Source organism: Halichoeres trimaculatus, unplaced genomic scaffold (genome assembly GCF_033239565.1).
Source record: "Halichoeres trimaculatus isolate MK-OKI-2021-1 unplaced genomic scaffold, fHalTri1.1 fHalTri1_scaffold_5, whole genome shotgun sequence".
NCBI lineage: Eukaryota > Metazoa > Chordata > Actinopteri > Labriformes > Labridae > Halichoeres > Halichoeres trimaculatus.
Window position 1 is genome coordinate 11,032,954 of NW_027437183.1, and position 18,433 is coordinate 11,051,386.

General features: G+C 41.3%; 1 protein-coding gene across 1 annotated transcript; it reads right to left on the reverse strand.

Moving 5' to 3' along the window:
• Positions 1-2,958: 2,958 nt before the first annotated feature.
• On the reverse strand, positions 2,959-18,433 carry snx18a (sorting nexin 18a). The gene is made up of 2 exons (XM_074670156.1): positions 16,557-18,433; positions 2,959-4,386 (listed from the first exon to the last, which is right to left on the reverse strand). Exons 1-2 carry the CDS (start codon positions 18,070-18,072, stop codon positions 4,133-4,135), a joined length of 1,770 nt encoding a protein of 589 aa, XP_074526257.1. The 5' UTR covers positions 18,073-18,433; the 3' UTR covers positions 2,959-4,132.

The window sequence follows — 18,433 nt, forward strand, 5'->3', positions numbered from 1 at the left end:
TAGAAGAACCAAAGCTTCAGGCTGGGAGGGGGGAGAATGTAAAAACAGGAGCACCCATTTCCTCAGGCGTTGGCTGTATTGACTAAAGGCCTGAGGGATGAAATTACTGTGGGCTGCATGGATCTTCTTGAGTTTATAGAGAAAATAAAAACTAGAGATTACAATTAAAATCAAAAAAAAAAAAAAAAAAAACGAGATGAAGAAACGTTTGACAGTTTGCAGATCCCACATGGGCTCAGTTAGCGCCTGCATGAGGCACACTCTTGGAGTGTGGTATCAATATGTTTGTTTGATGGTCCACAACTTTGGTCCAGAATGAGATTATTTACTTAATTTGATTGTTGAAAACTTCCATTTGCTATCTTCACATGATGATCAATCAGTTTTTCATTTATTTATTTATTTTGATGACACTTGCATTTTTTAAATTTTATGTCTTAGCATGCTTCCTCCTTAGCTTTTTAATAGTCATAGAGGTCTATGTTCACATATTCATGTTATCCATAGGATGCATCCTTCATTCCTTTTCTTTTTATTTCTCACGACAAAAAAATGAGTAGTATTATAGTGACACACATGTGAACAAATGCACTAAGTTTGCTTATTTTCTTGGTTCCCAGTGAACAAACTGTAATGAGTGTTGAAGTGTACCTCATGCTAATGTCAGTATGTTTGTCCGTTGTTCCATAGTGAGATGTTTTAATTCATTATCTCCACATCATGATCAACTAAGTTGGTGACTCCAAAACATCTTAAAAGACGTTTGCATTTAGAATTTTACTTCTTAGCATCCTGATTCAACAGCTTTTTGTGAGACATATAATTCTACGTTTGTATATTCATGGTTTCCAGGGGACGCATCCAAATATTGACTCCTGTCTTTACATGGATCACACCAGCAGGATAAAACTGACACATAAGTAAAACATTATGACATAAGTATACCTATGCACAAAGATTGCTCATTTTCACAGTTCCCAGTGGATGAACCCTAATGATCTTAGATCAGGGGTGTCAAACATACGGCCACCTGATCAAAACCGGCCCACCAGGTGGTCTAATCCAGCCCGCATAATGGGAAACCTGTGTGCTTAGTGTGTATGCAGCAATCAAAGTCAGCTACGTAATTGCTAACGTTAGCATCAAAGCGTACTATGAGGTGGAGTTTAACGAAACATGCACTGAAGGCTGCAGAAGTCGTGTACCCTGAGAAGTGACAAACTTGTGCTAACATTAGCCTGACAAGGATGACTGTGTAATAGGATACTTCATTTAATTTAAAGATTTTTACAGTATACTTGTACTTCCTTGTGCTAGAACAAAAGGAAAACCTTTGATTTGATATTATTCATAGGTACCTGTGCTATGATTTTAGTGGTGTGGCCCGCTTGAGATCAAATTAGGCTCTTTGTGACCCTCAAAACAAAATCAGTTTCACACCCCTGCTCTGAATGTTACTGTTATGTGTGCATGAAATGTGAGATTAAGGTCTGCATCAAATTTTTTGGATACCTCAGAGATCCCCCATAATTCATGGGTTAATACAAACAAAACAACATTTGTGAGCAGAGATGACAACGTGAAATTTTGTGCTGTTTATAAAATCTTAGCATGTCGACTTGATTAATGATGTTAAACATGGTAAACATAGTCCGTAATCATCATTAGCATTTTAGCATCATATTTCACGTATATCAGCAGGCTTATGTTAGCACTTTGCTAAATACATTCACATCTTGTTGGATGTAAAAGGCTTTGGCTTTAGTCCAAGAAAATAGCTCCATTTACTCCTGAACATGTTACAGAGGAAGATTATGAGTTTTATGTGTATGAGACTTGTGCATATGAGCCAGTTGATGCCTTTTATGGTTGCCCCTATTTATTTCTTTTTAATCCTCAGCACTTAAGGTAGCTTATTTTAAACTGCTCTGTGCTTCAGTAATCAGTTTTAGTGTTATATGGAAATATTCATACTTTATTTCATATAAGAGCAGCTGAATTAACCGTATCTTCCCAGGTTAAATCTAGCATATCTGATCCTGCTTGTGATTCTTATCACAATATTTCATGGATTCATGGTGCGTTCACTGCATAAATTATGCTTTAAAAGATGCATTTCTAACCTCTATTTTTATCAGCTTCTCTTTTTCATTTCAAACTCCTGCAGAGGAGGACAGAGCGTAGGGGGAGATCTTGACAGATAACCTGCTGGTGCGAATGCATTAACATAGAAAACATATTTACAGAACTGAGTGCTTCTTTAAACTCTGCAGGTGATAAAAGCTGCAGCATTCTGTGACCTTTGTTCACCATCACATCTGTCAAAGTGGATCGGTCAAAACAGACGCTGCACTGCTGCACAGTACTTCTGCCCTGAGACAGTAAACAAAGGGCCTGCTTTGGACACATCTGTTGACGTGCACAGGAAGAGTTTTTTTCCCCAAATCAGGCCATCTGTGAGTGTGACAAAATGTTATCTCCAATAAGCGCTGCTCTGCATTGTTGTTATCTCGGTTACAGGCGGCGGTGATGACGGCTAATGAAAGTCTCTCCCAGCTAATTTTGACCTTTCCCTGCTCACTACGTGTTCTCTGTCATCCACTCTGACGCTTTTAACAGTGGCCAGATGTCCCAGATGGCTGGCCAGGCTCTGCGCTGTCAGCAGATCTGCAAACCTTGTGAGCTTAGCATGAAACACTGACATGGCACACCACTCCTCCAGGGAGGCAGCAGAGAAAACCTGCAGAGCCAAACACGCTGCTCTCTTTGTGCTTTCATAAAATGCCACAATGGCTACATGACACGGGTCATATAAAAACCTATAGTTTGAGAGACTGAGGCACTTTGAAGGACTGTTAAACAGGAGTTAAGAAAGTGTTATTCAGACATCTGGATAGAAAATAGTAAAAAGTGATAAAGACAAAACACACAGGGCCAATCCACAGCGTTTTGTGAAGGAGGAATTTATTTCTCACCACTTCTATGCCAATCTCTTCATATTACAAACAGAAGAGCAGTTGAGCTGTCAAAAGTGTGCCGTTAAAAAGACCGCATCGTTAAAAGAGAGGAGGAACCGTCTAACAGCCTGCCTCTGAACGCTACTCAAAAATTATGTCTGCAAACGGACATATTGTCGACAAATTCAGCTACCTTCATTAGCAAGTGTCCATCAAACACATCCCTTATATTATGTAAGCACCAGCGCTGACTGTGCCGTTTGTCAGGTGTTGATTCCTGTTGTCATATTCTCTCTTAATCCTTGTTTTGTCTCTCTGTCAGGAGGAAAAAAAAACCTAGGTACCCCACGGAAAAAAATCCCCACAACAATATCTGCCCTTGATCAAAACACAGTGATTTTTTTTTTCTTTCAAAGACCAAAAAGTTTGTAGCTTTGTAAAAACAAATAGAATATATTTCTACATATACAGTATATAAAGCTTTTTAATAACTAGTAAAAAAAAAAAAAAAAAAGAAGGAAACGACTGGAGAGACGTAATGTGAAGGCACAGCAAGACAGAGGTGACAGAGCCTGCTCAGGGAGGAGTCTGTAAACATTTCTTCCTGTTTGTCTGAGGAGACAGAGACATCAGGAGGAGCTTGAGTGTTTCCAGAAGGCAGAATGGAGCATTGTTACTCCTGGAGTGGCAGTCACTTTAGAAACGGTCAGTTAAAAACTGCGCTGTAAGGCTGAAATCATGTGATTTACAAAGTCTTGCACCGGGTATGGTGGTGGAAGCAGCAGATACAAGGCTGGCTCTTTCTCTCTGCAGGTCATGATGTTGATTAGATCTGATTCACCCATGCACCAGAGCAAATGGTGCTCCATTACCGCTGATCTCATTAAATCTAAAGGCATTTGTAACACAAGTTCATTAAATTACACATCCTTGCTTCAACAAGGAGATCTAGTTCCCAAAAAAATGTGGCCAACACACAGAGAAGCCTGGATTTGGTAGAAATGTCCGTATTACTGGAGCGTAATCTCCTTGAATGTTCCTCCCTGCTGGATGAGCACCATTCACAGCATGTGGTGCAGGCTGCTGTGGGCCAAATCTCCACTGGCTGGCAGAAAAGGTGCATGGTCATCGATCACCGAGGGTTTAAACAGACAGGCTATGACAAGCCGTCTTTTTTACGCGTTGTCATATTTCTGCAGAGCCTCCTCGAGCTTGCCTGTGATTTTCTGGAAGAAGGATATCTGCTGCTGAAGGTAGTGCTGCATCTGGGCCTTGAAGTCCCGCACCCGGATCTGGTGGAAGTGCTGGATCTCAGCCAGCGTGGCGCAGGAGATGATGTTGCAGCGCTCGTTGATCCCCTCGGCCTGAGCTGGGTCCATCTTGCCCTCCTCCACGTGCTTCTGGCTCTCTTTCACTTTGGTCAAGGCCCCTAATCAGAGACATAGCAGAAATAAAAAAACAAGTTCATCTACTTTTTTTCCAGGCTCACATTTATAATTGTTATCATGTTTATTTTGGGGATTGCTTCATCTTGGAAAAAACACAACATGCTATTCTAATCCTGTGTGGGAAAACGGCCCTTAACTGGGTCTGTTCACAGCAACGTTCCTCCCCTCACATACAAGACTGATTTCTTCATTCTGAATGTTCAACTCATCACAAAGACGGACTGACTTTCTGACTTTTCCCAAGAAGAGTTAATTAATAATCTGAAACAGGATTCCAGTTCACAGCTTCAGAGTACATTTATAACTTCAAGAAATTGTCCTAAAATGACCTGACGAGCTGTTTGAGCAAACCTCCTGAGAGCCACATCTGTGTTTTTGGTTAGAGAATGTGAGGGGGCCGGACTCGAACAGAGTCTATTAGATTATTCTATTTCAAGGTCTGTTCTCAACAACCATTTAAGGCCATTCTGCTGGCAGTGTGATCCCATCTACCAATGGCTGCTGGCAGCTTGAGGGGCACATGATAAACACAGAACATTTCCTTCCTAATGTGAACAACTGCTTTGTTATACTTTGTTATTCCCTAATGTTGATGTCATAGTGTAGTAATTTGTTTTCTGCAAAACCTCCGCACCGAACAACTGACCACTTATGGCTTTACACAATGATATCCAAAGCAACACCTCGAGAGGAAAACCATGAACTTTGGTGCTACTGTGAAACATCCTCAGCTTCTTTAACCTCTTTGTTGTATTACTGCTTCATCACAATAACTCTTAAACTGGTGGAAAGACTGTTTATTTCTCTTTTATATAAAGCCAAGTTTTTAAGGAACATAAACTTATAGGATGACCTGCAGAGCTCAATTCACCCATGACAAACTTATCAAACTTCCTCTGCCAAACGGGAGATTCTGCTGTTAACTCTGGTTTGGTGTTGTTTGTAATAATTTACTCTTTAACAAATTTTCAATTGAGCATCTGTTTTTTTTCAGACTTCAATCTTTCAATCCACCAAACAAGAGTCAATTGCAGAATAAGCTTTTTGGTACTAGCAGAGAAGATTTGGCAATTTTTTCATGGTCACAACCCACAAACTCAGTTCTTCTGCTCATCCCACAAATGCATGTTCCTGACAAAAGTGGCACCATCTAAAAGTGACATAAACAGGCTTTCTTACAGGATACAATTTATTGCCAAGACATGTTATTTTGAAAAAGAAAATATCTAGCAATCGCAAATTGCCTTACTTTTTGTACCAAGCTTAGTTAGATTGGAAATGCCCATGTAAGCAAACATTTGTAGAAATTCACATCTACTTCGAGTAGGGATGGGTACCTTTCACATTTGAAACAATGCAGTATCGATGCCCGGCACCTGGCAATCAGTATCGGTACTCAACTGTACCAATTTTTGTAATAGTATTCGTTTGTTTTATAATAAAATCTCAAAGTTGATAAATTTAACATATTTATTTTACAATATATAACCCTGCAATGCTGTGTTTATGTCCAGCTTGGAAAGTCACCTTCTATTCCACTTCCTCACAGTCACAAGGATGTGTCGAGGTACTACTGAAACATGGTACCGTTTGATTTTACGAGAATCTGTGCTTGGTACTATGGATGGAACTTAGCCTGTACCCAAAAAAGTAACTAATTTGGTGCCCATCCCTAACTTTGAGCCCATCTAAGTTGTTGTGATTCAATGGAAAGAGTGCAACCTCAAAATTTCAGACACAAATTAGAATCCAAGAATGATGAAGAGTATTATTACCGTCTTGACTGTCTGTGAGGAGCTTTAGCTTCAACTGTTTAGCACAATTTTTTGTAGTTTTTTTGTAAATCTCTTTTTATTTACATTCAATTACACTGAGTAGACACTTTTGGCTATGCTTCCTGCCAAAAGTGATTGGTTGACATTAACAGAATTCAATGATTTTACCAAGGCAAACTCAACAAGTTTTTGTCATTTGATTTTTCCAAATCCTGTCAATTTTCTTTGTGTAATTTATCAAAAGTTGTTGTTTGATATTGATTTGTTCTCTACAGGGGCACAGGTAAATCATGACAGGCTTAGATCTCACCACTCCTACACACTTAACAAGCAACTGTGACCTGCAAAGAAATGATAGCACATATCACACTCATACTGAGACTAACGCACCTCTGAGGTTCCTCCCTGCCAGTTAGAGCGACATGCTGTCGTCACTGTGGTGGGGTCTTGTGGCAAACCGGCTTGAGTCATGTAAGTTCTCAAGCCTGCCATTTTGACACATGTCAACTGTCACTGCTGCCTCTTCTCTCTTCCTCTAAACATTTGCTGAGTTTTTCTCTTCCTGGAAAGAAAAGCCTTCAGCCAAACTGGTGCTGAAACGAGAAACTGTCCCGAATATGTGCGGAGAGAAGGGTGGATGTGAGCAGAAGGGTCAAAGCACTTTGAGCTCATGACAGATGACTTCTTAGACTTTTGACGTACTCTGACCGAGTCAAGGGGAGGAGATGTCTCAGGCAATAAGTGCTGAGGTGAAGGGCAAGAGAAAGTGACAGCAAAGCCTTTCTACCTGATCCAAATCCTTTAAAATGTTTACACATCACAGCAAGGGAAGGAAAAATTTCTCTGGATCCTCACATACAGTTAATGCTCATATAAATGTGCTCTTTCTCCTTGTTTTAGTGTTACTTGTCTAAAATGATTTCCTGATTTGCAAAATGTTTCATCTGACACAAGAAAAAGGTTTCAACTCGGCAGCCCTGATATTTTAGCCAGCTAGTTGATTGCTTTGCCAAAAAAAGGATAATTTCCACATTCTAGTTTTAAATTGTAAAGACATGTCACTTAGCTGCATTCCAGGTGCTCCAGTTTCCAGTTCACAATACTGGGACTGTCCTTTCTGACATTTACCAGACAGGGAAGTCATGGAAAAACACAGCAGACGTAGACCATTTTTCTGTCTCTGTCCTTTGTTAATATGGCAGAAACATCACTGAGCTCAGTACATTGCACCACAGGAACCAGTGCTGACCTCAAATGTACAGGGATGATGTTGTTCAGCTTGAAGCAACATGTTGCACTCATGAAACAAGGGTATGAAGTAAGAGAAGAGTAACTTCATGCATGGCACAACCAGCAGACGGACTTCTGTGATCTCAGGCTTTAAGGTAACAGAGGAAAGTGAGCTCTGTGCTCCTAGGCCATAGAGCTAGACTTCCTGTACTGGCCTGTCATGGGATTTTTAAGCTATCATGAACTTGGTGAACAGCAGCACTCTGCTAAAAGTCTGAATCAGCCGACCTGTTTCCTGAAATGTGACCACAGAGGACTTGCTGACCTCAACTTGCACTCATCTGCTCGTCTTCTGTCTAACCTGTAAGTTCACAAAAATGCCTCATAGCTGCTTTTTACTTGCATTTAAGGCGATATATTAAAGCACACAGACAAATTTGCTGACAAAATCCTCCCTGAAAGACATCCTTTGGCCCTTCCCCCCTTAAAATCTGCCCGGTTTGCCTTTTGGCTGTCGCTCCCTCAGCCGCAGTTTAACCCAGATCTTTGAGATTCCTCTAATGCACAGCAGATTGGACATGACAGAAAGAGACGCAAAGATAACAGCAGAGCGGAGACGGGGGCGGAAACTAGAAAGACAAGAACAAACACAGCTGTCCAAAGACTTAAAGCCAATCCCCAAGGTGTTTACTGTACCTTAAAGGTCTCTGGCTTCCTGCACTTTAAAAGCACACTAATGGACTAGGGGGGAAGAAGAACTGTTGCTGAGGCTGAGACTTTATGACATAAGACAGAGTTCAGTCAAAGATGATGACGTCAGGGATCTGATCTGAAGTGAGACCTTCACTTTTTAAGCTGCTGCAAACACAAAACTATGAATAGATATTGAGTCAAGTAGGGCTGTAGATGTTGATTATTGGTTGCTTATTTTCCAATGTTTGTTTCTTTTTTAATATTCAACTACAAATGTTTGGTTCAGAAATGCCACCAATGAGCCCTCGATATATTAAATAAGTTGACACAGATGATGGAAATTCTTTTTGCATGCATGCTCATTCATTAGGGCCTGTGTCCATTAACAACATTTTTTTGCACCAAATGTACTTATTTTCATCAACCTTTCTAACAACAGTTGTGAAAGTCCATATAGAGGACAAACTGTCCAAACTATCTTTTTGTTTTTAGGCACAGTATTTTCAGGTTTATATCTGCTGCTACAACACAATCTTTGGCATTTGATCCTCTCTTGTAAAATGTTAATGAAACCAAATGCAAAGCACACCTAACATGAAATAAACTGCACATGAAATAAGACACGCTCTGAATTTGGGGATGTGGGTCCTGCTGTGTAAGTAAGGGCATTAATGGACACAGGCCCTTGTTTTCTGCTGCTGTAGTCAGACAGCTCTTTCTGTTTCTTTTTCTTACCAGCTGGTCAGTCACCCTCTGTGTTAGCATATTATCTTGCTGATATGATTATTTTTGTGCCTTTTGTGTCCCATCACATAAGCCTCATTCATAATTCTGCTTCTACTTACCAAAACTACACTATAGCACATGTGGTAGACCTGTACCTGGCTCTACAGCCTGATGTGCACATTCTAAACTAGAAAAGCACTCAGGGAGCGCAGACCTCCACCAAGCATATTGTGATCGTCACACAAAACTTTAGTCCTACTTTAATGTTATACTCCCTTTCAGCAGACAGTCTGCTACAACTTGGTGTTAGTTGCAGGTTTGTACGGTAATTTGTTACCTGACAGTGTTGAAAATTATGACCAAGCACATATTTCATATTCAGGATCTTAGTGTCCAGAATATTGCCAGGATCTGGATTGTACTTTTACATCTGTCAGAAATTACGGTGACCTTGTCTTGCATTGTTTTGCATTGCAACCTGACCACATGGTGAAACTGGCCCAATCTCACAATGATAAAGAATCCTTTGAAAAAGTCCTGGATCCAGACGGTGATCCGGATCACCTCCAAAATTTAATTACTTTGTCCCATTTCAAACATTTCCTGAAAATTTCATCAAGATCCATTTGTTACTTTATGAATTATGTTGTTCACACACAAACAAACAGACAAACTCTCCCACAAACATAACCTCCTTGGCAGAGGTAAATATACAACTACGTATCAAAACAAGGTAAGTTCTTGGATAGATCTGCTGGTTAGTATCATAATTTCTTGTTTTTACACTATTTCTTTGGCCATAGATTTCACCCCCTCTGACATCTCTTTACTTCTTTGCAGTAATTGCAGTATGATTAACTGCTGCTCAACATTTGTCAGCAACAACCTAAACATAAAGCTCAGCTTCAGTTACCATTGTTAACTGTGCATAAATAAGTAGGGGGTATAGCAGGACCAGAAACTGAGGCTTGACAATCATAGAAAGTGCACTCCCAACTAGTGTTTGGTGTTTCAGTGAGTCAGTCCAATACATATGTATGTACAAGGATGACACTGCAAAATCCACTGAAGGGTAGGTAATAAACATATAAATTGTAAACATGCTCAATCCCATCTGAGCTAACATAAAAAAATACTGTAACCCTGTGTGACTGACAGAAAAACAAGCAGGAAAAGAGAACAATAATACTGTAATAAATGAAAGATATGAAGCCTCTGATTCATCTCGACACCAGCCTGATCTGCACTAATTAATTTGTTTTGAAGCAGACCGCAGTGCCACAATATAAATAAGATATAATCCTGATGGGCACTTCACATAGAAATCCTTCCTGGCTGTACGGAGGTGGCACTGAATCCCCCTGGACTCTCTGCAGGCTGCAGCTTCAGCTCTTACGTAATCCTCCTGTTACACAACACGACGAGCTACGACTGTGAGCCGGTGACCTGAACAACCAGTGGCAATCCCCCATCTCATCCCTGCACCACCTCTGTCATCCATCTGTGCTCCACAGGGCATTTAAATAGCCTGTAATGACACAGAAGACAGACCTGCAGGGTGTGTGCAGAAGGGGCGTCAGCTGAAAGTTGGACTTCAGAGGAAACTGATCATTTCTGTGAGCAGAGGCTGGCTTTCCCTTTGTTTCCTGATGCTGTTTTATCCCTTTATGTGATAAAAGTTTGATGAGATCAGCGCTGAACGCATAGATAAAAATAACAGAGGAGAAAGCAGATAAAGAGTAGATATGAAAAGCAAATGAAGTAGGCCAAGCTGAAGGCATTTCATCACCTTGATTACTTATTTACTTAACCTTCATTTACTAATGATACACTCAAGCTTGGATAATCATGGTTATCAATATGCTCTCTCTGCTCTGTCAGCCTGATGCAGACCTGGAGCAGTCTGAACGCTTACAGTGGCTTAATAAAAACATCTTGTTTCTGGAGGAAGTGGGTGGTGTTCTCTCTTATTTTAGTGAAAGTGATAACATCCCTCAGCCTAAAGTTAAAAACAAGTTTCTCCTCAAAACTGCACCGCAGGCAAGGTCAATATTATCCCTCTGAAAAAGTGTTTGAGTAAGAACTTACAGGAGCTGAACTGTTTACATTTTAATACTCACATGACAGATGAGACGACCTGAGCTGTAATAGTCTCCATCTCTAAAAACAGAGGTATGTGTTTTCACCTTTACACAGACTGCTGGATCATTTTTAGAGAACAATAATATACAGAGAAATGTTTCTTTATGCAGCTTCTGTCTCACGTCAGCTTCAGTCATGCCAAATAAAAGTATATCTTCATGTGTATAAACAAACAGAGCCTCTTTGGTATCATACCAGACGCCAACTCACACCAGAGTTCACCCTAAATTTGGACTGTATTTATGAAACCCTCCTCCCTCCTCGCTTTTAGAGCTTGAAATAACAAATCACTTGAAAAACTTGTCCAAAGGCATCCTATCAGATGGGGACAAAAATAAACAGGACGAAAATAAATGATAAGATGCTCAATATGTTTTTGAGAGCAACACCAGACATGATGTGAGTTTCATCATCTGATTGTAGCTCAATGCTAATGGTGTCTCTGAAGAGGTGGGGGATCAATATGGTGCTGCTCTGCGTCCTGATGTGGGGCAGATGGGATCAAATATAACCTGTCTGGTGCCTGAGGTCATAATGAGAGCGATACAGGGAGCTAAGAATGGAGTCCAGCGTTGATTAGACTAAGTGCTTTGGCAGGTCTAGCCTAAAGAACACAACAGTGATGAGTTTTCAGCAGTTACAGGCTCTGAGTCTGCTGAAACAGTCTCACTTTTATTTCTTTGCTTGTTCGTAATCCACAGTTTAGAATACAAGTATCAGCATTTTGTGGATTAGTTTTGTAGTAATGGTGGACACTGGAATTGAACTGACAAAAAGAAAAAAGAGAAGAGGATAGAAGAGCGAAAGAAAGCTAAATGGAAAAGGGATAGAGCACGGTCTAAAACACAGGTTAAACTGATAATGTGCAGTCAAGCCTGCATGCAGCAGTTATTCTGCAGTGATCAGTTCAAACCTGAAAGTCTGTCAATAAAATGAAGAGTGAGGTTACATTAGCTCTGCTCGGTGAAGATGGAGTTATGAGCACTGCTCGGACATAACCAGGATTCACTAACGTTACGCATTATAGACACAAAGTTTCTTAGCCTTATGTAAATATGAATAAATGCATTAACTTGTTGCTTTGCAGCCTTCGAAAAAGTTATCTCGGACAAAGAAAAGCAGTGTTGGGAATAAGATCTGATCCCTGTAATTTGCTTCCAAAACAAATGCACGATTTGGCAAGATTGAGGGTGCTCAAGGGAAACGGTGTCTTTATCCTGGAAAAACACTACCAATCTCAGCCAAAGGTGTCACTGCAATCAACACAAAAAAGATTGTCCTCACAGCACCTTTCATAAATAAATTAAATAAATAAAATATTTTATCCATCCCTGAAGGGAAATTCATGTAGTTTGGGCTCACCTTCCAAATATAATAATAATAATAATAATAATAATAATAATAATAATAATAATAATAATAATAATAATAATAATAATAATAATAATAATAATTCCAAATAATATAATGAGCCACTTCCGTCTCAAACAGTGCTTTTTAAATGTGCTACATGATTATTATCCAACTTCAAATCTTCCTCCAGCTACACTAACAAACAGATGGAGAACCATCCAGTTCTGACCTGAACTTTGAGGAAGTACAGCGAGATGGTTGCAGGTGATTTTGTGTGAGGAACTGTGCAATACAGCCAAAGTGGACAAAACACTGAGCAGAAAAAATGCAGAACGAGTAGAAAGTTAGTTTGAGTTCCACAGCGCTGTCTTGACACAGAAGTGCCATTAAAACTGAAGTTATCCATGTTTATATTTTCATTAAGTTGGTTTGTTGCCATTTAAGTAATTTCACTGCAGTTTCGAACTGTTATAAAAGTCTGGATGGTTGTAGGATGTATAGACTTTAAATGTCACGTAACCTTGCAGTGGATGTTTGCATTGAACGCTCCCTGGCAACATGAGGGTGACTTGAGCAACAAGCAGCCATTCAGCTGACATGAAGGAGAGAGCTGCTGTATTTAATGTACTGCATGCACATTAAGGGTGCAGATATATCACTGTCACTGCCACGCTGCATAACGGGGCCTTGTTGGTACTGACACAACCCAGACTTCACATGAGGACAGGCCGTTGCCATTCAGTGTCCATGTTTCTTGAGACTGTACAACTTGTGCGTTAGCGTCATGCTGTCCTGAACTTCCTCTCCTCCTCCTCCTCGCAGATTTATGTCTTATGCAGATCTTTTGTTTGCATTTTCTTTTTGATGTTTTTATTTAGTAATATTTTTTTGGAGGCAGCTGAGTGTGTGCAGCATTTGACTCTAAGGAAAATTTCTCCACTGGGACAATAAGGTGCATTGTATCATGTTGTGTCCTATTTTACCGTATCATATTGAGTGTGTTTTTATTTTTTTAGTTTCTCCGTAAGGAAACAAGGAAAGGTTTGATTCCTTCGCAGTTATGACTGTATGAAAAAATAATGTGACTCAACCTGAATCAGAATAATCAGAGCAGCCTCAGCTCACCTAAAACAGGATGACATCAAAGTCCCTGCACATTCAGTATTCCGCTCACAGCTCTTCTTTCATCTGTTACATGATTCCAGCTTTCCCATCAGCTTTGTTCCCAGTCTCCCACTGTGGTGTTACCGTGTTTCACTGCTCTCTGTCATCTTTCCACTACGCCTGCAGCAAGGTCTTCCATGCGCGGTACCAAATCAGAGTTTCTTATCTGTGGAATTAGGCCAGGCTTATCACACCACACTGGCTGCGTCACCTTATTTGGGCTGTGTGTGGCCCGTGGTGCAGGCTGGATTTGAGCTGACTGGGAAGTTTGAGTCCCAGTGCAGCCTAAACACAGTCTGTCCTGTTTCCCTTGCTGTTGTCTCCTGAGGCCAGGGACTAAAAGTGTAATATGTTAATTTTTTTGTCATAAAAAGATTAGTCTTGTTTGTTCACTTTTAAAGTGTTTAAAGCCGATGACATTTCACCAAATGTTGTGACACCAAAACAGGACATATAAGTCGCTCTATGCTGTCACAAAGTTTTATCTTTACACCATCGACCTAGCCAACAAAAATACACTTTATTGGCTTGTCAGATAAAAGTCACATCTAACTCTTGACCTTTTTAAGCGTGAAAAAGCTTTTTTTCACCACAGGCTGAAACAGACCTTGTGTATCAATGTACAATCAGGCATTCTCCATCTTCCTTAATCTGAGTGTCAAAGTTAAGAAAGGCCTTTTTTTAGTTGCATGTGTTTACTCTGTCCAAATGTTTTCATACAAGCTACATTTTAGGCCACTAAAAGATACTCAGGCCACCAAATCTTAAAGCATTGTGCTCCATTGTGGCAAAAGCAGCACCTCTCCCTGCAGCAAAGTTACCCATTTTTCTTTTTTAACAATAATAAAGTTAAAATGTTGGATGTAAACACTTGGCTAGGACCAAATTTCATATTGCGAGGTGAACATGTGTAGGAGTTACTCTTGGAGGAGACCACAGTTTTTGAGAATTTAGCAAGACAACACGAGATTTGCTCAAAATGTGACATTAGCAGTTGGTGAATCAGCATTAAAGAAAAAATTGACATTATGAAAAAATCTGAGAGAGAACACGACCACTTTTGCATGGCAACAGTGAAGGAGGCTTCAAGAATGAAGGATTATGTAGTGCTAAGGTTTTAAAGAGGCAGTGGCTACAATGAAGAAATTCAGACAGAAGTTGACACAAGTGGTTTCAAAGATGCTGGACTGAGATATAAGTAAAAAGCAAGGGTGGCATCATGGGTGGGCCCAAGGGTCCTAAGGCCCACCCACTTTCTGACAGGCCCACCTCAAACTTTTCTTTAAAAATATATATTTCCTTTATTTTCTTTTTAGTTATTTATCTTTTTTAAAATTGGTTTTGAAGAGGAATATTATACAGCTTAGTCACTTTTCGCTCATTCTGTTATTGTTAGATGCCCTGTGTTTAATAAATGAGCAAAGTTTGGCAATCTTCTAGCCTGTTGGTAAAAAAGTTATAAATAATACAGCCTTGTGTTATGCCAATAGGACTAGGGAATGATTTTGGAAAAGACTGTAGATTTTCATCTTTTATTTAATTGTAGTCAATGCTGCTGCTCTTAAAGCCTACAATACATGAAAAGTTGAGGCAGCACAACCTATTGGTGCGGTAAAGCACTGCTCTTTGGCCGAAACCATTGAGAGCTATTGCCGCCTGATGCACTAAAATTTTTAAGGATCAAAAAGCAAGCAAATCTGATTTTAAACAAATAGTAACGGTGCTTTTTCTGTATAGTACTAGTTATTTACTAACTTTTGTAATTTAAGGCCCATCCAAATTGAAATTGAGCTGTAAATCACACAAAGCTACATGATATCATGATATATGAGGCTTAAAAATGAGAATAATACCCCCTCTTTAAACACAGGCATACATTAAAGAGGGGCTCTGATGGTGGCTGAACAAGCTGTTTACCCAGCCTGATCTGAGAGATGTGAGGTCAGAAGGTTAGAGCACTGGGACTGTTCGTGATGCATGGACTGAAAAGGATTAGTTCATATCATCCTTCAGCATTGTGTGTATGTATACCCATGTTTGTCTGTAATCTTTTAGTTTCATGTAATTCTCAGACAGATCTTATCTGAAAGGCACAGATAGAGTTATAGTATAAAAGAGTTATCTCATGGTGGTGCAAACATTTCCAGGAAGTAGTGCAGCCAGGTGTATTACACATGAAAGAAGATTTTCAGCTGCAATTTGTATAAATGATGTCTCCTCCCGTCAGCAGGAAGTGATTGTGCCACATTTTTACGTATGGTAAACAGAAGCGAGAGCTTCCTCCTGCAGCGATCATGTAGGAAATCTTGCACAACAGTGTGGGCTCTCATGAGATGACATTCTGCCACACAATGAGAGCAATCTTTGGGACGGGGTCACGTAAGAGGGTGGCCTAGATTAGTGTAACATTGACCGTCTGTGGAGAGATATTTGGGCAGGTGTCTGCTATTTTGCATCAGTGTTGTGATTGAAAAACCAGGTATGAAATCATTGACGTGGTGTTCTTCCTCTGTAATGGAAAATCAAACAGAGCCAGGCGGGAGCTGCTTGTTGGATTCAGCAGGTGGACAATCGGGGGCAGGAGTGCGTGGACCAATTTCCAAATGCAAACACGACTTATTTGTTTTGCAAAGTCGCATGAGCTGAAACCGATTGCTGTGTGCTGCTGGCTAAACAAGCAACACAAACAAGGCTGTTTATCTTTTTATGGCCGGGGGACACCCTTAATTCTTTACTTTAAGACCTGTTGATTGTATCCAAGCCTAATTGGTGAAAGAAAGGAGGCTTCAGAGAGTGGATTTATGAACCCACAGGTTCAATATTATTTTAGTTTGAATGTGTTTTTTAAATGACTGTGAGATTCTCCTGCTGATTTTATCACAAATGTGGTCTTTGATTACCTTTTAATAATAATAATAATGTAAAAATTAAGCAGGCAACGATTTTTCTACAGGATGTCATGAAGACCATAAGAAAAGTACTAATTTTGCTTCTATCAGAGGATCCACACCTGTTAAGAACAACAAATAGGTGTGTAAAAATGTGTAACCCAGCGTTGTTGTTTTTACCTTTCTGGACATGGATGATGTCAGGGTAGTTTGCCAGATGTCCTTGGTAGAGAGCCATCAAATCCATAATGGGGTCTAGATCCTTGCCAGGCTGCTCAGCAAAATACTCCCCGATGGATTCATATGTGTCCCCTGTGAAGGAGATGGCCTGGTTGAGTCCAGCTGAGTACACCTGCTGGTCCATTTCGAAGGCTTGGCTCAGGAGTTTAAATGAAAGCCCCACTTTCTGATACTCCTTCTTAAAGCCACTGATCTGCTTACGGGCAAACTCACTGACAGTAGCGTTTAACTGTAAGGTGCTGTCGTCCATCCTTTTAGTGAAAGTCTTGAATCCATCGATTTTGCTCTCCACCTCCTGGAAGTCCAGCGGAGCAGCAGGGGTGCTGATAGTGAGGAAAAAGTTGGCTCCCACCATCTCGTCCTTCTCCGCCTTCCTCTTGCCCTGCTTCCAGGACTTTTCATCAGTGCTGTTGCAGGTCAGGAAGTGCTGGAAAACATCACACCGAGCCAGGACTGGATGGCTGGTCATGTGGTTCATCCACCATATGAGACCTTTCCTCCTCTTGGAGATGAAGTCCTCCTCAAAGCGCCCTGTGGCCTGCTTCTCAGGGATGTGCGGCACCGAGATGACAGGGAACTTCTCCACCAGCCGAGCGTACAGCCAGTCAAAGTGCTTATACCTCCTGTTCACCTGGTTCTGTGTGTGGGTGGGGGTTAGCTTGTAGGAGATGTAGCTTTTCATGCCTTTAAACTTGGTCTGCTTAGTGGGGTCATCAATAGTACAAGAAAAAGGGTAGGGGTTCTCCTGCCACTCAGGACCATACTGACCCATCACCACGCAGATTTTGTCCCCGTCCTTCACAAATCCTGCAGCCTCCCCGAGCACAAAGGCTTCTCCTCCTGACTTCACAAAGGTTGAGAACCTGTTCAGGTTCCTGCTGACTGTGGCTGAGCTCTTGGCTTGCTGTGCATTACCTCTGGACATGGAGGATGTTGTGACTCTGTAAGTGGAGGGTCCATTTCCTTCATAGTCATGATACCTTCCTCCAACAGTCCCTGGCTCGTCTGCAACAGTGGAGCTGTCATCCCAGTCATCATCCCAGTCATCATCACTGCCTGGACTGGGCTGGTAGATTTGGGGCTGATGTGAATGCTGCTGTGCTGGTGGTGGTGAAGAGAAAGTGGCGAAAGCAGGCGGAGACGGTTTGGAAAAGTTATTCTGAGGCTTGTTTGAGCCGTCAAAACCTCCGGATGGGATGTTGGCGTATCGTGAGTCCGGGTAAGTGTCCCCAGATGTGCTGCAGCTGTTGTTGTTCAACGTGGAGGCGGCGTCGTTTCTCAGTATCTCCACGTACGAAGCGGGGAACAGACCCCTCTCCCCTTTACTGTTAGCCCCCTCAAACCAGCCATCAATGTCCTGCTCGGTGTACAAAGTTAAGATTTCGTTCTCCCTCACGGACACCTCTCCGGGGTTTTCAGAGTTGAAGTCGTACAGCGCCTTGGCTCTGAGCGCCATTATTGTCCACAGCTGGACGCAGACCAGAACAGCGGGCTAATTTACGGCTGGCTGACCGGGGCAGGAGGGAAGAGCAGCGGGCAAGCCAGGCTAGCTCCAGTCAGCCCACAGCCCCAAACTCCTCCTGAAACTCCGCGTACAAACTTCTCTTAGTGTGGGAAATTCTGTTTATATCCCTTTCTGCGCGGCTGTTATTCCGTGTACCGAACCTTGAAGAACACCACGGTTGTTTTGAATCCAGCGGTGGCAGTGTGTGAATTCGCTGCGTAGGTATTTTCCTCTACAACAACATTAATCCGAGCCCTTCACTCTCCCTCCGAGCCGAGTCGGACGCTTCTGCCTTCACGCGCTGCGCAGCAAC